Here is a 25093-nt window from a genome sequence, read left to right as displayed (position 1 = left end):
GATACTAAAGCCAGCCTCTCTGTACTACAGCGTCATCTACCATACAGCAATGTGAATGTAAACAATAGTATCTTCGTTACTTAATAGTACGTGCTAATATTACAAACCACACGGGATAACAAAGCAAATTAATAACTCCATTCCCATATCAAACAGTCATATCAATCATATCGTGTCATCCATCCCTCTTCCGGAGGGAGTGATCAATACCTCTTCTGAACCTCACTCTCGACCCCCCTCTCCCTAACCTTCCCCTCATCATGCACATCCCTCCACTTCCTCTCCTCCTCCTCATCCCCCGTCGCCGCAGCCGCGACCTTGCCCACAGCTCCCTTAGCCCTACCCTCAACACCCTCCTTCCAATCCCTCACCTGGCCCTCCGCCTCGGCCTGCTTTCCAGCCGCATTCTGCTCCTGCCCAGCCTTCCTCAGACCCTCATTTCCAATCAGATTGCCTAGGGACTCCTTCGCAGAACCGACGGTCTGGTCCCAGCTGCCGTTGCTGCGCTGCGGGTGGTCTGTGGCCGCAGCGCCTGTGGCAGGGTCGGCGGTAACGGGTCCAAGCTTGGTGAAGTTGTTGTGGCTGGCGTTGTGTTCAGCTTCGCCGCGGGATTGGGTGGCAGAGCCGGTGGACTAGATGGAGGTTGTTAGTTTGTGGGGTTGATGGTGATGGGGATGGGAAGGGGAAACGAACCTGGGTGGAGGAGTCGCCGGTTAGGGAGCCAGCGGCGCGTTGGACCATGCCGGTTGCTTGGTCGACGTATGATTTAAGGGTCGAGGTGGTGGTGGTTGTGTTGTTGTTGGGGGAGTCGGTGGAGGACATTGTGGTTGTTGGTGTGTGTGTAGTATTGGTTCAGGAAGTGTAGTAGAGAGTAGATTGATTGTAATGTAATGTAGTGTAGTAGTAGTGGTTATTTGCTTCTTTGTGTAATGCTGTGTTGATGGTGTTGATGTTGTGGGTGTATTTATAGATAGATGGTGGTGGTGAGTCCGGGGTACATGACGTCAAACACCGACGTCATCGCCAGGCACGGCAGAGTCGAAGTGACACCAAAATGGATCCGCAACAGGAACAAAAGGGGCAAGGAGGCAAACAGGCAAGCAATAATGACGTCCAATCTCTCATGCATTCATCAGTCTCGTCATAATCAAAGTATTCATCGCTCTATGTACATCGATCATCCCCCCCTCGTCATCATCATCGTCATCGGCTGTCTCAATGCTGATAGTGAAAACACCGACCCGCTCATTAGTGAATCATGAACAAACAAAAATAAAATCATGCAGCATCTATTCCATGCAATGCTACCAATGACAAATGCCACCCTCACTATCATCCGCTGCCCATGTTCCTGACAGCCCCACTACCTGGAGATGTCCATCGTGGTCCTCGTCCACTTTGCTCAGCGCCGCGAAGCTAGACTCCGACGGTCCTGTACTCAACAGCCGACGGGCCCATGCATCGATCGCTGGCTCGCCCGTCTCATCCCGAGCTTGTTTCAGGAACGGGATCAAGGCTGTTCCACCCGTGCCCCGCAATTTCTTGCTGTCCGGCTTCTCGCCGTTTCGGGCGGTCGCCAAGTTGATGGGTCTCTTGGGACTGGTTGCGCGCGCTGGGCGACTGGATCGAGCGTCCCGAGATTGAATAATGATATAGCGGGATACGACTTGAATGTGCTTGTCGCGCATTGCCCGAAGCATCGACAGACATGCGTCGTATGCAATGCACAGTGCCTTGTCCGACCGTCGTGCTTCCACGTACTGTCGGATGTTGGCCACTGCATTGACATGCTCCAAGAAACGACGATGCGCTGCAGGCATGTATGTACGCATCTCCTGGATGAACCCGTGACGAGGTGCCCCAGCAACACCCTCTTTCTCGTCCTTCATCGGGGTGTTGTTCGGACGCGTCTCCCCGGTCGGACGGTGCTCAATGCCCAGAGCGATGTCGAAAAACTGGATCAGTGAGCTCTGGGCGTTGCTACCGCCGCCATACTGTCGATACTCGGGCTGCCCGTTTCCATAGTCGTATAACAGACCATGCGGGAGACCGGCATCAGCCATGTTCTTGCTCCCAGCCAGGTAGGGCCGGATGCGGTGGTAGAACACGTACGGATCGCAATGCTCGTACATGCGCTCCAACAGCGACCCTACCTCGTCCAGCACCTCGGCAAGTCGCTGCAGGCATTCGGTGACTACTAGACTGTTTCCAGCCCGGGCCGCCGCAATTGCTTGCAGCACCAGCGGGATCGAGGGTGCTCCACGAGCTTCAATGGCCACTGAGACCAGGTAGAACCACTTCTCATCCAAAGACCCTGTGAACGTGTTGATGGTGTCCAGATTACGTAAATCATCGATCGGTTCCTCCGGGAAAATAGGCTTATAGTTCCACAAACACACCCCTGCATAAGTGGCCACGGGTGGCAGACCCAGGTGCTCGCAGACGTCGAATAGTGGGACGGTCAGCTGAGGCGGGATTTTCTGGTCACCAAAATTAGCTCAGGAACCACTCTGTAGCTTTGTGTCACCTACCTCTGCCGGCTTGCTGCCCCCCCACACATACCCGTGCAGCATAAATACCAGTACGACATAGGCCCTGTGCCACTCGTTCTCCGACTGGAGATATGATGTAGACAGCGTGGACATATGGTCGACCACCTCCCGGATCCTCCGGCTAGTCAGAAGTGCCTGCAGGTTGGAAACGACCCACTCCCACTTGGCATAATAAGGGTCTGGCAAGATCTCAAGCGGAGGCTCTGGAGGGAGGAAGCCATGGTCCGCCGAGATGCCGTAGTCCGCCAATGCTGGAATCGGAGGAAGCATGATGATGGGACGGCTCAAAACAACCTAAACGACACAAGATACGAGTCGGGGTGAATGGAAATGCCCAAAGAGCCAGCGACGAGGCCTAATATTAATGTAGTAGATGCTCACGTGCGAGTGGGCTCACAGCGAGGGCAGTCGCGTAAGGTTCGCTGATTGTCCGGGACTTGACGTCGAGCGGAATAATATGGAAGCTCGGAGGAAGGAGAGGTTCCAGTGCCCGGACGTGAGTCCGGACAATCTCTAGGAAAGCAACAGTCGTGTGACGCACACACTGCGACAAAGCAGGCGAGATCCCAACCGACCAAGTAAAAGCTGACAAGATCGGACACAAACAGAAGTAGGTGTCGTGTCGGGCCTGTTACGGACGCCTCACAACTGCGATGCAGTCAGGAAAACAAGGCTTCGGTTGATCTGACCCAGGTCACAGCAAGACGAGCAAGGCTCAGAGCAGGAGACCAGGCACGAAAGGCAACGCCAGGTCTGGTAATTGTCAGAAAAGTGAGGTTTGTGAAGGTCACGGGAACAACCGGGACAGATTTGGACACAAAAGATGGCGAGATGAGGGAGGGAAAGGTAAAAGAGAAAGGGGAAGGAAAATTTGCTCAAACTAAGCCCATCGTACAATGGTCCTCTCCCGAAGTTAAATAATCAGCGACCATTTTCCACCAGGACAAGTTCCCAGGAAAGCCGCGAGGACCGAATAGCCGGACGAGAGAATTAATCAGCCTGGCGACCCAGGGCCAGTCATTCCGTAATAACGGCGATTGTGTCACCCGGAAACCGTCGACCGACACGAAACAGGGGTAGAGCCAGCGATCGTGGAGGTAGTATATTCTGTACCCATGGTGAAGGGTAGGACAGTTGACTAGTCCGTGGATGGACCGTCGTGACCAGAGGTCAAGTGGGCCGGATCCAACTTAAGTGCAGGCCAGACGGGAGAGAGTAGAGGCGAATATATTGCAGTGGCCAGGAAGACGGGCGGTTTGAGAGACAGAGTTTTGGTTGTTGGGGAATCTTGGTTGATGAAGATATCCGTCATATCAGCAGCGACGGAGAAGGGAGGCGTGAACTGTGAACCATCCCATGGGTAAAGTTGATGGGCGCAGGCGCATCTGGAGTAGATGAGGCCCTTGGGACAACGCCAGCGGGAGGACTGGGTGCGAGCGAAAGGGGTGTCCACCGGATTCCAGTAGGCTGAGTGCTAGAGAATGAACCGGGACTGCGTGGGAGGGGAGGCCGAGTGCGAAATCGGGCAGTTAAGCGAGCTGGGGGGCGTATTCGCTCCCACCCACGCCACCCCGTTCGGGTCTGCGGTGAGTTGGTCGGCCCCGTGCGGAGCTGCCCATCTTATTTCGACTTCCGACCTCGCTGGTTGGACAACTACTGATCTGCATGATTATCTTTAGTCTTTGACATAGCACATTTTCAAACCTGGTTCAATCCACCGGAGAATTTCCGTCTGTCTTTCTTTTTCCACTGAAGACGTGATCAGTGATTACCTCGGCGCCGGGAGTTCTCCGCGTCAAACGTCAATCACGTGAGACTATTACTACCACCACTATACAGCCAATCATACAGCACCTGCAACTGGCCCGATTCGGTGCCTCCTTCGTGAGTCAGCAGACATGGAAGCAATCATAGGTGGGATGCCACTACTAACTAACTAGATCATGGGTATCTGTCGACAATACTTTCTCCGAATACCCATCAATACCTGGGGGGCATAGTCATGGTCCATATATGCATGACTCGCTGAGAAATACAGACACAAATCACTCAAAGTCACTCCAAAGGTCATCTTATCGTTCACAAGTACTATTTGTTGCCGATAAAGCGTCTGTCTACATACTACTATTCATCTCTCTAGGTCGATCAATTGATTGGTCATTAATATCCATTTTTTTCGTACAGACTGGACAGATCGTCATCAATCCTATAATGTTACACACTATATGAACGCCATCCCACCGCTGATATCTGGAAAAGAAACAACAAGTATGCGCCTGGTATACGACCATATAACCGCCCTCGCAGTCAGTCTTTAACACAGAAAGAGAAAGTTTTAGTGCTGGCTCCATTCAATCGAGTTCAAATCGATACCCTCCTGGACCATCTCCCACAGCGGGCTCAGCTCCCGCAGGAAGTGGACGCGGTCTTGCACCGCCTTGAGCACGTAGTCAATCTCACTGTCGGTCGTGAACCGGCCAATACCGAACCGGATACTGCTGTGGGCGCTCTCGTCGCTGCTGCCCAGGGCCCGCAGGACGTAGCTGGGTTCCAAGGAGGCGGACGTGCAGGCACTACCGGATGAGAGGGCAATGTCCTTCAGAGCCATCAGAAGCGACTCGCCTTCAATGTAGGCAAAGGAGATGTTGACACAACCGGGGTAGTGGCGGTCAGGATCACCGTTGAGCGTGGTGTGTTCCATGGCCAAGAGGCCGTCGCTCAGGCGCTTCGAGAGCCTTGCGATGTGCTTGGAGTCATACTGTGCAGATTGGTCAGCTACTTTCTCATCGACTTCGCTGTCTCGCAATAAACAAATGCAACAACCCGACTCATCACCCCTGCTACGGTCGTCAAAGCGCCATGGGGACACGCTTTGCGTGTCGCTACCCCCATGGCGCCTCAGTTAATCGATACATATTATAGCTTATAATCATCGCGGGAATTTCTTGACTGGGAAAGGTTGAGTTTAAAAGAGGAAAAGTGGAACATACCTCCATGTCTTCATATGCAATACGGCAAGCCTCACCAAATCCGACTACAAGGTGGGGGGCAATGGTGCCACTGCGGAGACCTCTCTCCTGTCCACCTCCGGAAATGATAGGCTCGAGACGAACTCTGGGCCTACGGCGAACATAGCATGCACCCATACCCTTGGGGCCATAGATCTTGTGACTGGAAATCGACATCAAATCAATGTTCAGCTTGTTGACATCCAGGGGGATCTTGCCCACAGCCTGGGCACCGTCGGTGTGGAAGAAGATCTTCTTCGAGCGACAAAGCTTTCCGATCTCCTCCATGGGCTGAATGACACCAATCTCATTGTTGACAGCCATGATACTGACAAGGGCAGTGTCGGGACGAATGGCCGCCTCCAGCTCTTCCATCCGAATCAATCCATTGCTCTGCACGGGCAGGTATGTCACATCGAATCCCTCGTCCTGCAAGTGCCTGCAGCTGTCCAAAACACACTTGTGCTCAGTCTGGGTGGTGATGATGTGCTTCTTCTTGCCAGAGCGACCGAAGAATCTGGCGACACCCTTGATGCTCATGTTGTTACTCTCAGTAGCGCCGCTGGTGAAGATGATTTCCTTGGGGTCGGCGCCGATAAGCTTGGCGACGTGTTCTCTGGCTTGTTCGACAGCTTTCTCGGACTCCCAGCCGTAGGCGTGGGTTCTGGAATGGGGGTTTCCGTAGATGCCGGTAAGGTAGGGAAGCATGGCGTCAAGGACACGGGGATCCGTCGGGGTCGTTGCCTGCATGTCGAGGTAGACAGGGCGGGTGCCTTGGTCCATAACAGTCGCCTGCTTCAGAATGCCGGCGGTAGGGCTCATGGACGCATCGCCGGAGATGCCCGAACCAGGAAGGTTAACCTTCTGCGCATTAAGTCCAGTCTGGTTCACAAAAGCCTTCTGGTCCTGCTTGATGGCCGTGTCCACCGTAACCTGGGCATTTCCAGCCTTGGTTTCGGAGACGTACGAGCGTCTGGGTATAGCAGCGCTGGTGGCGACCACCCGTCGGGGCAGGGATGCCGTCAGAGAGCCATGCGGAGTCGACAAAAGCCGACGGGCGTAAGCCCGGGATGCCTGTCTCAAGGCAGTAGGGGTCATAGTAGACATGATGTGAATGAAATCTGCAACTGTACCATACACGATGGATGAACAGTTGATGACCAAAGGAAGATGACAGCAGGGGGACGACGAGTTCGCCCGGTGGGAAAAAGTTTGGATCCGGTTATATCATTGCCGAGCCCGCTAGGCCCGATCGGATTTATCAGATAGTCCGGCCATTTCCCCATTGGGGCTCGGTCTCGGTGTTACTTGGGCCCTTGATAAGGGGAGTTCGCCAGCTTCCCGCGGAGACCAACTGCGACTACGGAGAAGTTGATTAGTGAGTTGGCTTATGTAGTGAGGTAAACGTAAGACGGGTCTAAGATGAGTCTATAAGCTCCAGGAATCCTATGCTTGGCTCCCATCGCCCAATGCGCATGCCAATGTAAGAAGGCATGTTGGATTGATTGATCAGACGAAAGATCCTAAAAGGGATGGCCGAATCCAGGCACACAGCTATGGAGCGCACATTCCACATTCATTGTGAGACAATCATTGAGTCCCGTCGATGTTGCTGGCCGACAACCTCGTCATCGGTGAATTTCCCCGGATTTCCCACTGGGATGACCCAGCCTTATGTGTTGGCCGCTGACGGCTGACGGCTGACGAGCTGAGAAGAAAGCATCGTGACAACCAACGCTCGACCGATCACGGGGCACAGGACCATTGATGTGGCAGAAACCGGCGGAAAACGAGGGAAAAATTCTTGGGCGTCGAGGTCTGTGTTGACGATAGTGGCCACTAGTGCAACCGGATACTCTGGTGCCTAACAAACACCGCAAAAGCCATGGAGAATCTTTGCTGCTGCTGCTTCCGACACTCCGAGCCCCCCCGGCTGAATAATCGGCCCTACGATCCGACCCTGAGCCACATCTGGGATCGAAGTTCTTCAGGGGTCTGGAGAGAAGAAGAAGAAGAAGAAGTTCTGGAGCCTGGAGAGGGGCTGATCTTATAGATTTTTTGCTTACTTACTATTATAGTCTCCAGGCTACTCCATATTTTTCCTTTCCCTTCTGCAGCCTTACCATTTGATCAGGAACCCAACTGGAACCAACACCCAAACACGAACAAGAAAGGGGGAGCCACATTAAAACTCAGCCACGGTGAGCAGGCAGAGCATTATGTCATAGCTCAGCCACGAACCATGGCAGTCTAACCGTCACCGGCAGCCAGTATTCTTTAGTCCTCACTAGTCCCTTTGCCGTGAACAAAAGGCACTTCCTCCCCACTTCTGGCCTACCACGAGATTCCTGGTCTGATCTGCTTTGGTTATTCAACTTTCTCGACGCTCCTACGCCTTTGCGACCGTCTCCCGACCCCTTTACACCACTTCCTAGCACCACCACTCTCCTGTTCTCCTAAACCGAACCCTTCCGCGGGCGTTGGGCGACCTGCGGCCAATCAGAGATGAGTTTGAAGGGCTTTCAGAAGAGCATTGTCCGCGCTCCACAACAGTTCAAGGCCAAGTTCAATATTGGCGAGCATACCAAGGACCCTGTCTACCTGGACGCTGAGCGGCGGTTTCAAGAACTCGAAAAGGAGACCAAGAAACTGCACGATGAGTCTAAGAAGTACTTCGATGCCATCAATGGTACACACGGATCCCCCCGTCTCGCAGCTACCCCTCCTTTTTGCTGACTGACCTTTTTTTCTAGGCATGTTGAACCACCAGATCGGTTTCTCCAAAGCGATGACGGAACTCTACAAACCCATCTCCGGTCGTGCTTCCGACCCTAGCTCCTATACGATCGAGGGCAATCCGGAGGGTATCCGGGCTTGTGAGGAATACGAGGCGATTGTGCGGGACCTCCAAGAATCGCTGGTGCCCGAGTTAGAGATGATCGACACCCGCGTCATCAGCCCTGCACAGCAGCTATTGGAGGTGATCAAGGTGATCCGCAAAGTCGCGGTGAAGCGAGACCACAAGAAACTCGACTACGACCGCCACAAGAACTCGCTCAAGAAGCTGCAGGATAAAAAGGACAAGTCGCTGAAGGATGAGAAGGCGCTTTACAAGGCTGAAAATGATGTGGAGCAAGCGACGCAGGATTACAACTACTACAATGACCTGCTCAAGGACGAGCTGCCCAAGCTGTTCGCTCTGGAGGCCGAATTCATCCGTCCTCTGTTCCAGTCCTTCTACTACATGCAACTGAACGTCTTCTACACACTACACGAGCGAATGCAGGGCATCAATATCGGCTACTTCGATCTGAACCTGGACATCGAGGAAGCGTTCGAGAACAAGCGCGGAGACGTCAAGGAGCGCGCTGAGGAGCTCAGCATCGTCCACTTCAAAGCCACGGGCGGGCGCAAACCCGGCTCGAAGCTTACCCCCAAGGACAAATTGGCGCAAGAGGGCAAGAGTGGTTACGCCTCACGTCAGCGAGATCCCGATGTTGTCGAAAACCCCCCGCCGCCTTACTCTGCAACTGCAGGCAGCAGCTTTACCGCCGCGGCGAAGAGCAAGCCCGCCCCTCCGCCCCCGAAACCTAAGCCCGCTCGATTCAGCGCCCCCGTCGAAACGGTCACGGCACTATATGACTACGAGGCCCAGGCGCACGGCGATCTGAGCTTCTCCGCAGGTGATGTCATCGAGATCACACAGCGAACGGATAACCAGAATGAGTGGTGGAGCGGCCGTGTTGACGGACGAGAGGGACAATTTCCTGGTAAGCATGACCGTGTGTCATTATTGAGAACTAGCTTGCTAACTCGTGTACCCAGCAAACTACGTCCAGCTGAACTAGCATTATGCTTTAGCTATATAATATCCTTATTCCTGACTCGTCAATGTCATCACTGGTTACCTGGAGTTTTCGGAGTGCCATGGTATTACTTGACAAGTAGGAATTGCCAGTCGTTTTTTATTCTTGCCATAGAGCGTTGCATGATGATGACCGTTCGTTGTACATATTGATAATATCGAGGTTGTTTATTCCTACTGCATATCTACCATTACTTTGGGTTCTATAGAACTTCGGAAGCATTTCAATTCATTCCTACACATATTTTACTAGACGCCGTGATATGTTATTCATCTTGGTTATCACGTAGACGAAAAGCAATCGCAGTGAGAGAGATATGGAATTTGCAATGATGCTGTCCATCCAAAGCCTTCTATCAAGGAGCTAGGTCCTTGAGAAATTCGGTCACTCTAGTGTATGATAGTAAACTTTTGGCTCAGAAATCTGGCCATCACGGGAGTCATGTTACTGTCAAATTGTGCAAATTCTCAACCTCTTGCAGTTTGTAAACCATTAACAGACGTCACGGCTCTATCCATTGTGATGCTATTGGACCTGGAGAGAAGCAGGGCGGATGTCACTCGTGACGACTAAACGAAGTCGAGTCTGGCTTCCAGGCGTCGGGCCCAACAGCTTTTCTTTTGCGTACCATGCATGGGTCCCTGAAGAGACCATATGGCTCCGAGGGATTGCTGGGTTCTTCAAGGGTTCAAGCATGAATAAGCACCAGAGTCCGAATCGTATACCGGGGTAACCGCGATCAAGCTCGGTCTTTTTGGGCTCTTAGATATCGTTAAGCATGTGAGGTATCCTTGGCGGCCTAATGTCTTTCATGCTTCGCGTTGGAAATGGTAGAGGCCCTTATTTCAAGATAAGATTCCATAGGCTCAGTCAAGAGCTTGTGGGCTATCGCCGGCACAAAAGCGACATGACTCCGCACAGAGTACTCGGTGCAGCTTGTTCAACGACTTTATAGGAGATCTGATAGGGATAGGATAGTATTCTATCACAACCGGTGAGTTCGGTGAAGAGCGCCACGGTTCGTCAAACTTCCCAAGAAACGCGACAGAGATAGAAGCGATGTAGACGTATAGACAATCGTCTTTCACTCCAGAAGTGGCAAGGATGACGACCTTCAGATTCTTCAGCAAGCTGGGATGATGTATTCGTGTGATGTGCTACATACCCGGATACACTGACCACAGTAATGGGGGCTTCGGTCGGTGCCGCAACGAGGTGGCGTGCCAGAAGATGTGCTGTTGGTTATGTGTTCATCGGCACATTTCATGATTGAGCACTCAGCAGCTTCTTGGTCGTGCTGCTCATTTCTCTGCCTGTGCCGCCGCTGCTCTTGGGCAAGCGCGATTAACATTCCCATTATATATGGATCTTCGACAGTATTTTCTAGCTGAACAGATCGCAGCTTCTTATCACATGTCCTAAGCACGGGCCCAATTGAATCCCTTTCCCGGTGAGTTGTGTACGAACTTGCTCCGACGGGATTGTATTCCATCGAATGTGACATAGGCGAGAGATGGGCCGGTGGAGTTGAGGAAGAATATGCCCTCTGTCCAAACACTCGCGACAGGCTGCTGGCGGAAGTAGAAAGACAAAGATTCATAGCTGTGGTGGCTGTTAGCAAGGTCGGTCGAGGGCCGGCATCAAAGCCAACTGCCTGAGACGGGAGAAACCATAGGCGCCAACTATTTCTTTGATAGCCGTTTTCTTGACCTCCAACGTCCTTCGCCCTGCAAACTGCAACATTGCACGACGGAGGTCTGCAGGCAGATTTGGTTTTCGAAGATCGTGAACGGGCGAATCCGATAACATAACTTGCGAGTGTGGGCGATTCTTCCTTTTGCTGGTCTTCAGACTGAACCCGCAACCCAAGAGCCGTAGATGTCTCATAGTCCAGACTACCGGAGAGACATAGAGGCGGTCTCGACTGTTATCGCGTAGAATTGAATCAATCGAATTGGGCTCGATTGACCATCTTATCGTTGGTTGCGGCCTGAAGTTACCGCGAGGCCGTACAGAAGGACACTGGGGATCGTCAATGGCCTTGCGCTTGAGTGTATCTGACATATCGTAGCATGATTTCATCGTAAACCCTAGCCAATTTAAGGGATGTGCTGGCCGCCTGCGAGTAATACCAAAATTGAAGTAGGTTTGACGCGTCAGTAATAAAAGGCGTCTGGAAGCCAGACCCAAATGTCACGGGGTCACGTGCATAGATACTATAGATCCATTGGCACTTAATTTGATACTATTGATCGATTAGCAAAGGTATGTATGTCAAATTGTGTTATAGTGGGTTCCTCGTTGCCAGGACAATTACATTCTTGTGTTCTGTCCACTTCAGATTCGGAGTGGACTACACTGTATACATAGACGCCACGAATAAGACAGCACAAAGTGACCTCGCTGCAAATGAAGACAATTACAACTTCCAGAAACACATACATAGTACGACGTTGTTCAACCTTAAAATACCCACTGGCAGAAAATCTACCCTATGTCATATCATGGCGCATATCAAATGGCAAGACAGGCGGGACATTGTCTTCTGATTTGAAGATATATGTGACCAAGATGAACTCGGGGATGGTGACGATACCTCTAGCCACTGTAGAGGTTACTTCTAGCTATAGTGAGGTTTTTCTAGAATTTTAGCACACCGTTAAAGACCCTGTTACTCGGAGCTTCTGATATGTTACAATTAAAACCCTGCGACAAAGCTTAGATGAGAATAATGATTCTTGGGACGACCCTCACATATCCAATGTTGATGTTGTTGTTGTTGTTGTTGCAGTATAGCGACGAGGAAGCAAAACTTGGGAATTTCATGATATCCACGTCCAATTATCCTGTTAGAGAGCTACAGAGCTCTAGTTGTGACTCTAACGGCACATACTTGAACGCTCGAATGATATCTCGTAGTTAACCAGCGCTGGCTGCACTCATGATCGATGAGGAAACGGACGGAGTAGGCAGATCACCTGCCTATCTATTCACCCCTATTGAAAACTCTGCCTGTTAATTCATCGCTTCTGTAATTAGGGCCTTATTCCTATTGTGTCGTGTCGGCTCTCGTTGAAAGCAATATTCACGACCGGATGCTCTCCAGAGATGCTGCAGCCTGCAGAACACCGCAAGACTCATAATCGCCAGAAGGAAATTTTGGTGCGAGTAAAAGTTTTCTTAGCGTTATCCTTGGCTGGATTATCACTGCTAGAAAATTGTTTAGTCGTCTCACCATTGCTGTTTCACCAAACCAACTACCTCAAGCCATCCAAATATGGGCATTTCCCCTTTATAACATCAATCACCCCATGCACGTCCATCAATCCCATCAAAGATCAGACTAAAACAGATCCAAAATAGTCCAGTCTCACCAGAGCGATCACCCTGAAACTGCATATCGCGTTCATCTTCTAGAACCGCCGTTGCTAAGTATTGCAAGAGCCGCCCGAACCCAATAATGAGAACCCACCACGAGGCCCAAAAAAGAGCCTTCACTCAACCCAGGTACTTAAAACATCCTTATTCCAACAACACTCTAGCTCCAAACATAGCTAATTTCCCATTGACAATCACCATCACACTAATCGAGGAAGCAGCACTTCAAAATTGGTGCAAGGAAAAGAAACATGGCACTTTGCGCACAAGCCAAGAACGGCCAGAACCGCAACCACACCAACAACAAGCTAGCTGCCACCAAAGAACTGGGTGATAAACATGAGATTAGATCTTCCCAAATACAATCGCTGAGCATCCCAGTCTAGATCCCACACTATCCCAATCCAGGCATATCTCCGGGCACGACACGAGACGAGAGGAGGTGCATGCATGCATCTAGACGCACGGTACCCAACCCAGCACTCAGGATCAAAGTATCTTATCCCCCTCCTCTTCATCCTGCAAGATAGATACCACACATCCATCGTGCGTTTGCTAAAATGGAACAAGCAAAATCACATGTACCGTTCGGTCCGAGGAACAACCTCATGTTCCTGTTTCCCCTCTCCCGCTTTCCCTCCGCCACAGTAAAATAGATTAACTGGTTCCTGCTCCTGCGGGAGGCACCACGCCGCTATTGGGCCACGCCGGGGGTGATCGACAGTTTAGTGAGCCCTAAGATGCGGGGTGTTGAATGTTGATATTAAACGGTGGCGTAGCGTAGCATACACTAGTTACTAGACATCAGAGCGCTAGAGCTTATCCTTTCCTTGCTCGGTTCACATGTAGGTCAGATTCTCCCTAACTAGGAACACAATTATCCTCGGAGGTAGCATTTGGCATGGTGGCCAACAAACCCGCTCTCCCTCTCTCTTCCAAGGCAAGGGATCTCGAACATCTTCTAACTACTAGTACTACATAGTACTAGTCAGTCTCACTCAATTCTGGGGCCCGATAAGCAAGCCCAGAAATACTACTAATAACCCCCCTATAATAGTATAAAGCGACAGTCCATATAATTAAGCACACAACAGTAACTATCCTGATACCCCCTACCAATTCATAATCAATTCAATTGCAAATCTAACCCATTGAATCCGAAACCAAACACCAAAAATCAAAATGAATCTCAAACACCTCCTTCTCTTCAGCACCACCCTCGCCCCAATCTCCCTGACCCTCGCTAATCCCAACCCCAACCCGGTCGGCCCCCGAAGCCCCCAATCCACAGGCCTACTATCCGACCTCCCGTCCCTCATCGACAACCTTAAGGAACTCCTCAGTCAAGACACAGTCGACAACCTGGAAACGATCGTCAAGGGGGCAGCAGTGCTACTGGGCGGCGATACGCCGCAGAACTTGCAAAAGTTGTTGTCGAGTAGCAATATCGACAAGTTGCAGAATATCATCGATAATGCAGATTTGCTGTTGACGACGTCGTTTGTTAATGAGACGAGTGAGTTGATTGGGGATGCGTTGCCGGTAAGCTTCTATTCTTCCTTCAGAATGTACTACGTGAGAGAGTGTAACGCTGATGAATGTGGTATAGTTGGTCACTGATGTATCGGCGTTATTGACGGCTATTATGAAGACTACATGATGTGCAACTAGTAGTATATAGGATATAGTAAACTGAATGAGAATGATGATAACGATATTATTGCTTTAATTGCTCCTATTACTCCATATCACTCGACCAAACCATAGCAAAATCCTAACTATCCTAGAAAACTAAATAAATAAAAGAAAGAGAAAGGCTAGCTAAGTATTCAACTTCGCCTTCAACTCCCCCAAATAATACCTCAACGGATACCCTCTCATCGACGCAGGCAGCGCCGGATACACCGCGACCGAGAACCCCATCGTCCCGCGATACAAGCCTCTCGTCTTAGCCGACGACTTGAGCCCATACGCTTCGCGAATGCGAGGCGGGAGCATCTCGATCGTAATGACCCTCAGCAAGGGTTTCACGGTCGAAACCCAGCGAGGGAAATCCGTCCGATTCAGAAGATCCTTCGCGAAGAGATGCGCATCCCCGCTGACATTCAACCGCTCGATCTGGTCATCCCAGTACGTCCAGAACGCCTGACGAGTGGGCGGCCAGACGTCCTTGGCGATGTTGAGACAGGACAAAATCGTAGTAAACTCAATGTAGGCTTTCTCGGCAGTGCGGTAATCAACGCGGCCGTAGATGCGCTGGTAGAAGTCGGTCGCGGTTGCGTAGAGGGTGGCTGTGAGCCAGAGCTGGATGTAGGGGTCGCAGGGGAGTTTGGTGGGGAGAGGGGCGTTGTCTTTTTGGAGGAGGTCGAGGAGGAGTTTCTTCTCCTCTTTGGTGCCAAAGACGAGACAGGCGATGTAGCTGAGGGCAGTTTGAAGGGTGTTGCTAAGGTCGTTGGCGAGGTTGCTGTCGTTACTGGTGTTGGCTGGGGTGATAGTTTCGGTCTTGGTTTTGTTGGCTTCCTCAAAGGCAGATTTGATGTTGGGGTAGGCCGCTTGGAGGAGGAGAGCGGCGCCGGAGCCGGCGAAGAGGATGCCTTCTTGGAGGATTTGAGGGAGGATTTCGAGCTTATCGAGGGCTTCGAGATGGTTGGTGGTCACGGTGGTGGTTTGGGAGGAGACCGGAGAGATGCGGTCTGATGCTGCGGCGGCGGCTTTTTCGTCCATTTTGCGTGAGTTGGTTGTTTGATTAGGGGGATAGGTGGTAGTCAGTAGCTGCGTGGTTTACTACTTTGGTCTGACAGGTTTAAATCAAATTGGTGGTTAATGGCCTCCGCTGATAAAAAGCAGCTCGATGCACATGCCGGTGCAGCAGCATTGCAGGGGGGTACGAGAATATACGGGCACAGGCACATCCGCGGCCTGCAAGCGAGAAAGCATATCAATCATCGATCCTGCGAATTGATAGACCAACAAACCTCTCACAGCAGGGTATCAGTTGACCAAGGATTTACTTTGCAAAGGACTGCGGATAAGCATCCCCGCATCCCCATCGGGCAAAGAGTCCGACGTCCCCAGAAGGCAGTGGATCATTCCCCCGTTTCAACCCAAATTCGAGCGATGCCCTAAAAGCGGCCACCAAAACCGGGCTCCAAAAACAACGTTCAACCGCGGTTCTCAATAGTCGGGCGGATCGTCGCCCTGACCAGGCCGCATGTGAACCCAATCCATGGGTCATCATTGGGCCTGCAATTTCCCACTTACACTGATCGACGGGTTCCGGGACGATCCTTGCGGAGAGAGATGGCAGGGGCTTGAGGGTTGCATTCCGAGGGCGGCAGGTGTATACGAGAATCACGACGATAGCGAAGTTTTTTAACTAGTCGGTGGATTTGCCAATGACTCCATACTATCAGCCGTTAGTATATCAGATCAAGCACCCCGGTTCCCGCCCCTCTTCGCCGGCGACCGTCCCAGCAGCAAGGGCCACATCACCATGGACGAGAAGAAAACCTATCTCACCTCCAAAGAGGCCAAATATGCCCTGGGTATCCATCGTGGTCCTCTGCCCACTGAAGGCCTGGAGATTGAACATGTTGAGACGGCCCATTCCATCTCCTTGGAGCCGGTGAAGCGTACGCGATCGCAGACTCTGCGTCGCCATTGGGCTCGGTTCTGGTGCTGCTATGCATTTTGGGGCATTATCTTCCTGGCGATTTTTCTGCCCATTTTGTATGCTTCCCCTCTTTCTAATTCGTCTTCATCCTATTTTGGGCGACAACTGACGATTTATCAGCTTTTGCTTGATTATTCCCGCCATTGCCCAGCGAGTCCTGGACAATGGTACTCTTGTCCTCGTTCACGCCGACGTGCTCCAACCACGCCCCAACTCCATCCAGCTCAGCATCAATTCTGCCCTGGACTTGCCCATCAGCTTCCCTGTGCGCATGAACAACTTAACGCTCTCTCTCTTCAATCGCTTTCTCCCGGAGAACAACACCTGGGCAAAGCTGTACATGGACGGCGCTACAATCAGTGGGAACACAACCCTCACCGTGGATGACCAATTCACTCCCTTGGATGTCTACCAATGGACGCAATATGTTCGCAGTGTGGTCTTCGAGCCTCATGCTCCATTGTCCGTCAAGGCTCCCGTCACTGCTTACATCGGGAAGCTGAAGTCCAAGATTACTTTGAACAAGGACATTAAGCAAAACAGTGCGCCTCCTACTCCTGACAATACACCTATCAACTGCTAATTCCATTTTTCAATATGACAGCCTTGAACTCCTTTGCCGGCTTTTCCATATCCGATCCAAAGCTTCTTCTCCCTGCTGAATCCGACGGTACCAATCTGATCGCCAACGCCACACTTCCCAACCCTTCCGTGATGACCCTTGAAATCGTGAGTCTTCTTTCTTTTTCCCATCTATATATTTGCACTACAGCCAACCCTAACCGAAACTAGGGCAACACCACATTGAATCTCCTCAGCGGCAACCTCACCCTCGGAAATTGCACTCTCAACAACCTCGTACTTAGACCAGGCAACCACTCCACACCTGTACGAGGGATATTGGATCTCGGCAAACTCATCGAAAACATCGGCCCTATACTAAGTGAACAAAGCGACTCCATCAAAGAAGGCTACTTGAGTCTGACGACCGTCGGTGCGAACGTCGAGTACGATGGCGTTCAGGTCCCGTACTACACGGAGGTCATGAAGAATCTGACCATGACGGCTAAAGTGCCGCTAGGGTCGCTGATCAGCAACACCCTAAGCGGCATCTTGCATCCCAATGGGACCAATGTCTTTGCGGGGCTAAACATGACTACTGATAGCGGGGAGACGTTTACAGTTGGTGAGGATAAAGCGGATAGTGGCAGTGATGGGGCATCGTTGGGGCGAAGGGCATTGGAGATGCTGGGGCAAGAGGAGAAGAGGAATGAAGCGGTCGGTGTCTTGAAGGCTTTGATGAAAAGGGGAGCTTACGAGATATGATCTGGATTTCAGTGTTTGATTTGGGCGATGGCGCTGGCGTTATCTATAGTATATCCTGTTGGTACTTTTACTGTTAATGTATACCTGAGCTGGATTTGGGGTAATGAGGGTGGAACTATTACCAATTAGCTGACTTTCTCATTGAAGTATACCCAAACTATTACTTGCATCCAACGAATCACTATTCATTATCTAAGAAAGTTCCTCACAGACCCTTGCATCTTTCCCCTACCCCCCTGATCATTCAGATGCAAGACACAGCCGCAAGGGCATGCATCACCAACCGAACCGTCCCATGACCTCACCCCCCCATCCCTGTCTTCAACTATCCCCTCATCCCTCCCTCCCTCCCTCCCTCCTAAATCATCCCTCACTCCAACAAACCACCCAATAATGACACCACACAGCCTGAATGTCGCCATAATCGGTAGCGGCCTCGCCGGCTGTCTCGCCGCCCGCATCCTCCGCGAGCAACATACCGTGACCATCTACGAACGCGAAACCGCCAAAGCCGAGGCCGGGGCCGCCATCAACCTCGGTCCCAATGCCGTGCACATCCTCAACAGTGTAGACTTTGATCGTCGCCGCGCGTGCTCCATCCCAGTAACTCGGGTTCTGTCGTACAACAAGCAAGGCGAGCTCACGCGGGAATCCATCCACGATTACGTCCAGGAGTTCGGGACAGACTGGTTATTTCATCATCGGGTGGATCTGCGAGATGAGCTTTTGCGGTTAGCTACGGCGCCGTCGGAAGAGTTGGGGTTGAGTGGTGAACCGGCGACAGTGCGATTTGGGGCGAGGGTTGTAGATGGGGATGTTGATGAGGGGAAATTGATATTGGAGGATGGGGAGGTGGTGGAGGCAGATCTCGTTATTGGTTCGTTCTATGCTTCTTTTTTACCCTGGTCTAATTGGTGTTGAACAATATCTTTGTTGCAATACTAACAATGAACAGCCGCGGACGGCATCCGATCCATCATGCGCGGCCCCGTCGTCAATGACGACGCATACATCACCGCTCAGCCATCGGGCTCTTCTGCTTTTCGGTTCACCATGTCCCGGGAGAAGGTCATCGAGTTGCACAATGGAGAAGTACCTGAGATAATGGACTCAAGCAGACCAGGCACTTTGTTGGGTGTATACGCCCTGGACCCTACGGAGCGACGAGTGATCATGTACCCGTGTCGGAACTACGAGATCCTCAACTTCGCTGTGCTCGCACCAGACAATATGCTCAAGACCCCAGCGTCATCCGACTCGTGGTCTGCGCCAGGTGACAGAGACGAGATGATCTCGTTGTTTACGGACTTTCCGGACTGGGTACTAAAGTATTTCCGGTATTGCCCTCTTTTCCCCTTAATATGCGATACGTTGTGCGCTAACATGTAGGTAATGGCTACAGCGCAGCAGAAAATATTAAGCTCTGGCAACTTCGCATGCAGGACCCCTTGCCCACATACATTCGAGGACGAACGGTCCTGATCGGCGATGCTGCGCACGCCATGACGCCTCATCAGGGGCAGGGAGGATGCCAGGCCATTGAAGATGCAGAGGGATTTCGACTTTTTATTGGAGACCATGTAACAAGGGAGAATGTTCCTACTATCCTGGAGGACTTCGATCGTGTACGCAGGCCCCGGGCGTCGCAGATTCAGTTGAATACATCGCAAGCTACTGCGAGGCACTCGGCGAAGGAGATCTATCGGTTCCGAAAGTTCAATTTTACATATCATGGAATTTTTGAAGAGTTGAGGAGGATCAGGGAGAGCGAGAATATGGACCAATTGGATCATGGTGGGGGAGAGGAATCCAAGAGAGAGTCTGACCTACATTCTGCTGTTGGAACATGTCGCTGTAGACAATGCCAAAGAGACAGCTAGCTTGAGATTGCAAATGAATATATTACCTAAAGTAGATGCCCAGACATCAACTTCGGTTGTGTAGTGTAATGGTTATCACTCTGGATTCTGATTCCAGCAATCCCGGTTCGATCCCGGGCACGACCTTATCTTTTTCTTTTTTGCCCTTCCCATTACAATCTGATAATAGTCGTAAATGGTATTTAAGGGAACTGCCTATTTCCTGGCAATGAGGTTTCATTTTTGCTTGACTACATCCGGAGTGGTCTTTTGGTCCCGTTTTGGACGCTTGGAAGACACATTCAATGTGGATGCTACAACTCTTCGTTGGCAAATGCAAGTAATGTATTTTTTCACAACAAATTTCAAGAATTACATATATTATCATTATAATGTTGCAGTGCGTTAGGGTTTGTATAGCTTCGCTTGCCATTGCTTCCTGAATTCACCAGCATGCGTGGCGAATCACACCGTCTTGGAGACGCGTGAATCCGGCAATATAGTGGCAGCCAAATTCACGGGTGCATCTGGAATATTGGACAGTGAACCCGTCACTTCCCTTTAGGACATTAAATATTCTATATCACTTTGCTTGAATTACTGCGAGTTGTGCACTTCGCTTAAGATAGGGTATCAATATGATGCTATATTCACGTAGAGACAATGAATGATGGCTCACGTGAGAAGTAATATATAAACCTGGTGCCAACCCTCTTCTCTCCTTCTCTTCTCCCCATTTCCAGGCAGCTACTAGTAATACTACTATCATTACTACATTATATCATGCTATCAACTATCATATAGCACTATGCTTATGAAATATATCTTCTGATTTTTGCTGTTGAAGCATTCGAGTCAGCCCATCTGCTGAATGGCCATCCATATATCGTTTTGATCTACCTAGCACCATGTTCAAAACATATTCATGCTGTATTACAGATCCTTGCTGGTTGCAGGCAATAGCATATCCTGCTTCATACTAGGTATATAGGCTCAAAAGAAGGCCTGCAAACCCGGCAGCGAGGAAGTTAAACAGCGATGGGCTGGGTCGTTTATGGTATGTCTATATCCCTTCTATTACTCTTTCACACTCCATTCTATCATAATAGCTTATGAGATAGCATCGAAACTAACACTACCCAGATTTCCAGCACGAAAGAACTCTCAACAAAGGGACACACGATACTTTCGGGATGGCCAGATCCATCGTTGTATCATCATAGAATGATGCGGATGGCAAAGGGTGCCATCTAAGGCAGCCGATTGTGGTCGGCCGGTCTGTCGGATTTAGCTCGCTGCTTCTGACACCTGTCAGAATTATATAGCCTATCTCTGGCTTCACAACAGAGCTCATAACGAAAGAGGTGCTGCACTCTCCAGAAAACTGGAACAACGCTATACCATCATAAAATATACAGATGTAAAAGGGATGGCATCTGGAATAGCCGATTGGGGCTGCTTGACCCAAGCTGCTAGTGCATCTTCTCCCCGTCAAATTTACACAGATGCCTGGCTTCAGTCTAGAGGAACGCAGATGTTGAGAAAGCACAAGGAAGTCTCAACAAAGAGATGTAACACTAATAGACCCAGACCTGCGATATCAGTCTGTATCACTTAACAAAGACACGGAAGGATAGAGAGGTGCTATCTGCGGTATCAGATCGCGGTTCAATCTCTGGCTCAGCCTGCGAGAACATCTACCACCCGTCGAGTATACTTACGTCGCTGGCTTCAGCCTAGAGAGACACGGTGATGTTGAGAGACCTTAAAAGTCTCCTCAACAGAAAGAGATGCAGCACTCTTAATCGATCCAGGCCTGCCACCGTCTGTACCACCATATACATACACAAACAGAAGGGTACCATCTACGGCAGCCGATCGTGGTCCTTTGGGGTCTGGCTCCGCCCGCTGCATATTGCACCAGTCGGAACTAGCACGTTTCCTGAAGTAGCCTAGAGGGACACAGATGTTGACAAAAAACAAAAGAGCACCAAAAGAAGACATGCAATATCCTTAACAAACCAGGTTCTATAATTGCATCGTCAACACAAGAACGTTACCAAAGATGGGTGCCAACTACGGCAGCCGATTGGGGTTTGCTTCGACCAGGCCGCTAGTACTTCTGACGACCGTCAACTTTATATATTATCCAGAGACACAAACATCGCGGAAACCTATATAATGGTGGAAAAGTCACATCCACTATAAACGCTGTCTGGATTACTCTTCTCCAGCAGCAATGATGGGTGCGGCCTCGCCTTCTTCAGTTGAAGACAACGTCAACTTCATACCGGACAACTATCTATTTCGTACGTCTGTTATGAATGCCCGAAAAGTGGCACCGCAAAACTATTATAGAAGTCACAAGCCCGCCATCTGACATGGCTTTCGACAATTTGCCCGGTCTTTTCCGGACACAAGGAAGACAAAAGCCCAGTCTCCAGAACAACTGAGATATGATAATTTGCTTATGTGACAGTGATGGAATTGACAGATCTATGCTTCTGCTTTTATGAGAACTTAGGCCCCTGAAATCTGCCAAAGCGCCGAAGAAGAGAAGAAGAAGGATTCGTCCTTGCGAAATTCTTCCCACCGTGGTGCGTACTTACCAAGGCAAATATCCCTAGTCCGGCACATTGGCGACAAAAACGGCTGGCACAGGATTGTATGTACAATCAGGAAGAAGTGGCATGGACTGTCCATCCCAGAAGAAGTAATCGCGTTTCACTGGGCCAAACCTTCCTTGGCCGGATACACCTGGAAGAGCGCTGAAAAGGTCTTCGAGGGACAGCAATCTGAATCAAGCGCTGTCTATATACATCCCAGAAGATTTGCTCTGTACGTTTCACAGAACATGGACACCATGTCATATATACTATACAATGGGCATCTACCCACGTGGAAACTTTCGGTTTCGGTTTCCCTAGTCTAGAAGAGACTCCTTTGGCTCCCACCATTCTGGAGAAGGTTAGTAGTATTCCTGTCTGTCATCAATCTCCTCATAACTGTAACTAACGCATCATAATAATCCTAGGCAATATGAATCTGATACCAACGCTCTTCTCATTTCCAATCGCAGAGTCATATTCCCCAAAAGCCAATGATCATGCCACACACCATATTACCAACGATACTACAATACCTGTTTCTGGCTCCCGGGACGGGCGCCACCCTCACCGGAAACGGACAGACAAAACCAAGCAGCATATAGTTCCTCGATTGATCTCTGCAATCTTTCCATTAAGAGGGAAAACAGATGATTTAACGAAGAAGGAGAGAAGCGAAGACACTGTGGCGGCCTGCTCCCCAAAAATAACCAGCTACTGATACAACATCTCACAGCCTGGGGCGAACCTACCTTCACAAGCGCCCAAGTTAGCTAAGACAAAACACGCAACAAACTTACTGGCTAGACCACAAACCTCCTAGCATAGTCAGGAGTCAGAGAGCAGATGGAATTCCAAGCTAACTGTTCCACTTGGGAATAATTTCAAGTTGACCAAGACCTTTGAAGACTTTACCACGGCAGGGTTGGACGGTGATCTTAGCTATACCATTGGGAGCATCTAACAAGAGAGTGGTATATACCTGGGCTGCAGCAGATGTAATCAAAGCCGTGCAGCTCCTCACTCTCATCTTGAAAATATCCCTCTTTCACATGCTATTTTCTTAACTAAGAAGCATCGACTTCCTGTCAAGGCTCTTGATACGCCAACGACACGGCGAATGAAACCGACTATGCGAACGACACCACTAACGAGACACAACACGAATGTCGCTCCACCTTCTCGCACCGACACTGCCAACGAAAACGATGCAGATGACACCGCTAGCGAGTTCGACGATGCAAATGTCACTCCATCTCGTCGCCCTACCACACCGAGCCGCGTCGACGATGACATGGAACTCGACGAGGATCAACCTGGCGGATCGCAACACCGGTGGCGGCCAGAGAACGACAAACTTCTTCTTCTCCGGTGCGGTCGCCCTCTCTCTACCAGAGAGAGCTGGCCGTCCCCTTTTTGCTGAACGTCGAGGTTTTACGGTAATTGACGACCTCGACCCTATCGTGCCCGACTTCGCCTATGCGTCTAAGATCTTATACTCTGATGGGAAACTACCATCCTGGCCTATCTTTCGGACAATTTCTTGGGTGATTGCAGGATATGGAACCCTGAAATAGAGAGGGGGTTGTGTGTGTGGGTGGGTGTGGGAATGGAAAACCATGGTGCATTGTGCATCGTGTCCTGGAAACAAGAGACTTGGTTTTTATTGTGTTCTGGGCTTCTTTCATTTTAAAAATCACACACATTTTAATTTACTTCTATCGGCATGATGTCGTGCTGTGATTTGTTTTTCCTCTGGGAAGGTCTGTCTACTAGGTTTATACGGCGATGTATGTTGATTAAATGGAAAGGGTGATCTCGTTATGTTTTAAGCAAGCTTTAGTTGGAGGCTGGTGTATCAAGACGGTGATCAATTCTCAATGGGGTGTTGATAAGAAAGGGAGATTATGAGTAATATCGACTTTGTCTGGTCTATTCCATCATAACATATTTGCTTCTTTAGCAGTATATTTTTTTTCCATCTACTACTGTCCGCTTCAACTTAGCTGCAATAAGTGTAGGATAGGCTGCATAGATGTCATCATGAGAAGAGTAAAATTTTTTCCCCTTGCTCATCTCTTACCTTTTTTTCAATCATCGATTCGATTATCGAAGAAGATGAAAGTGCTGACTGAGTCAGAGCACCTAAGCCATCGCGGTTTAAGTGAAAAATAATATTGCTAAATAAAGGGGAAGAAAAGTCAATAATGAAAAGAGAAATGAAAAACGAGAGAGAGAGAGAAGAAAAAAGAGAGAGAAATAATATGAGTGTCTGTGTGGACAGCAAGGATTCGTTTTCTCCAGTCTAGGAAGAAAGCACCAGCAGTCATTGACTCACGGAAATAGCTTTTGAAATGAATTTAACCAAGAATGGTAGAAAGAAGGCGGAAGAAATAATGGATGATGAACCAAAAAATTAAAGTTAGAAAAAGGTTAAATACATACAATAATATAAACCAACTTGCCTGTTTCGGCCAGCCGCAGCTGTGTATGTTATTCTATGCTCAATGTCGAGATAACTGGAAGAAAATCACAAGTGCCGATGTAATTATTACTGTATCCAGTATCAGATAATCAGTGTAATTCGGTACGAAAGCGTCTTTTGTGTAATTAATCTAACAATTACTTTGGTTGTCGTACGGAGACTCCTATGTTAGCATATTGTTTCCATGTTTTGCGGGGGGCAGGAGTTAGTATACAGCCAGCTGATATTCGGCAACACGGCACCTGAGGTATTGAATTAATATGGTTCAATAACAAGTGAGGCGCATCAAAAACCAACAATACATTTGTAAGTATGGAAGGTTGCCGGAAAATAGACATCG

At 49.9% G+C, this 25093-nt stretch overlaps 10 protein-coding genes and 1 non-coding gene across 11 annotated transcripts; 6 read left to right on the top strand and 5 right to left on the bottom strand.

The window, feature by feature from the left end:
- Nucleotides 1–203: 203 nt before the first annotated feature.
- Nucleotides 204–822, bottom strand: AtWU_11063 (mismatched base pair and cruciform DNA recognition protein; the record flags this gene model as incomplete). The annotated part of the gene is made up of 2 exons (XM_035506165.1): nt 204–632; nt 694–822. The coding sequence occupies 2 exons, from the start codon at nt 820–822 to the stop codon at nt 204–206; spliced, it is 558 nt and encodes a 185-aa protein (XP_035362058.1).
- A 482-nt stretch (nt 823–1304) lies between these two features.
- AtWU_11062 (indoleamine 2,3-dioxygenase) lies at nt 1305–2822 on the bottom strand (the record flags this gene model as incomplete). The annotated part of the gene is made up of 2 exons (XM_035506164.1): nt 1305–2480; nt 2532–2822. The coding sequence occupies 2 exons, from the start codon at nt 2820–2822 to the stop codon at nt 1305–1307; spliced, it is 1467 nt and encodes a 488-aa protein (XP_035362057.1).
- Nucleotides 2823–4887: 2065 nt separating this feature from the next.
- AtWU_11061 (IscS subfamily cysteine desulfurase) lies at nt 4888–6667 on the bottom strand (the record flags this gene model as incomplete). Its single annotated transcript, XM_035506163.1, has 2 exons — nt 4888–5310; nt 5543–6667. The coding sequence occupies 2 exons, from the start codon at nt 6665–6667 to the stop codon at nt 4888–4890; spliced, it is 1548 nt and encodes a 515-aa protein (XP_035362056.1).
- Nucleotides 6668–8065: 1398 nt separating this feature from the next.
- Nucleotides 8066–9408, top strand: AtWU_11060 (amphiphysin; the record flags this gene model as incomplete). The annotated part of the gene is made up of 3 exons (XM_035506162.1): nt 8066–8249; nt 8314–9330; nt 9386–9408. The coding sequence occupies 3 exons, from the start codon at nt 8066–8068 to the stop codon at nt 9406–9408; spliced, it is 1224 nt and encodes a 407-aa protein (XP_035362055.1).
- A 1436-nt stretch (nt 9409–10844) lies between these two features.
- Nucleotides 10845–11235, bottom strand: AtWU_11059 (methyltransferase domain family protein; the record flags this gene model as incomplete). The annotated part of the gene is made up of 2 exons (XM_035506161.1): nt 10845–11028; nt 11078–11235. 2 exons carry the CDS (start codon nt 11233–11235, stop codon nt 10845–10847), a joined length of 342 nt encoding a protein of 113 aa, XP_035362054.1.
- Nucleotides 11236–13986: 2751 nt separating this feature from the next.
- On the top strand, nt 13987–14464 carry AtWU_11058 (uncharacterized protein; the record flags this gene model as incomplete). The annotated part of the gene is made up of 2 exons (XM_035506160.1): nt 13987–14346; nt 14414–14464. 2 exons carry the CDS (start codon nt 13987–13989, stop codon nt 14462–14464), a joined length of 411 nt encoding a protein of 136 aa, XP_035362053.1.
- Nucleotides 14465–14625: 161 nt separating this feature from the next.
- AtWU_11057 (oxygenase MpaB family protein) lies at nt 14626–15528 on the bottom strand (the record flags this gene model as incomplete). The annotated part of the gene is made up of 1 exon (XM_035506159.1): nt 14626–15528. The coding sequence occupies one exon, from the start codon at nt 15526–15528 to the stop codon at nt 14626–14628; it is 903 nt and encodes a 300-aa protein (XP_035362052.1).
- Nucleotides 15529–16297: 769 nt separating this feature from the next.
- Nucleotides 16298–17803, top strand: AtWU_11056 (DUF3712 domain-containing protein; the record flags this gene model as incomplete). Its single annotated transcript, XM_035506158.1, has 4 exons — nt 16298–16533; nt 16598–17019; nt 17082–17206; nt 17270–17803. The coding sequence occupies 4 exons, from the start codon at nt 16298–16300 to the stop codon at nt 17801–17803; spliced, it is 1317 nt and encodes a 438-aa protein (XP_035362051.1).
- Nucleotides 17804–18196: 393 nt separating this feature from the next.
- AtWU_11055 (FAD binding domain protein) lies at nt 18197–19683 on the top strand (the record flags this gene model as incomplete). Its single annotated transcript, XM_035506157.1, has 3 exons — nt 18197–18680; nt 18759–19140; nt 19206–19683. 3 exons carry the CDS (start codon nt 18197–18199, stop codon nt 19681–19683), a joined length of 1344 nt encoding a protein of 447 aa, XP_035362050.1.
- A 54-nt stretch (nt 19684–19737) lies between these two features.
- On the top strand, nt 19738–19809 carry AtWU_t260. The gene has a single exon. It is a non-coding gene; the product is annotated as a tRNA-Gln (tRNA).
- A 3667-nt stretch (nt 19810–23476) lies between these two features.
- On the top strand, nt 23477–23845 carry AtWU_11054 (uncharacterized protein; the record flags this gene model as incomplete). The annotated part of the gene is made up of 1 exon (XM_035506156.1): nt 23477–23845. One exon carries the CDS (start codon nt 23477–23479, stop codon nt 23843–23845), a length of 369 nt encoding a protein of 122 aa, XP_035362049.1.
- Nucleotides 23846–25093: the final 1248 nt, after the last annotated feature.

Source organism: Aspergillus tubingensis (genome assembly GCF_013340325.1).
Source record: "Aspergillus tubingensis WU-2223L DNA, scaffold_15, whole genome shotgun sequence".
In the NCBI taxonomy this organism is placed as follows: Eukaryota; Fungi; Ascomycota; class Eurotiomycetes; order Eurotiales; family Aspergillaceae; genus Aspergillus; species Aspergillus tubingensis.
Note: the sequence above shows the minus strand (reverse complement) of the source record. Positions and strands in the feature narration are given on the sequence as shown.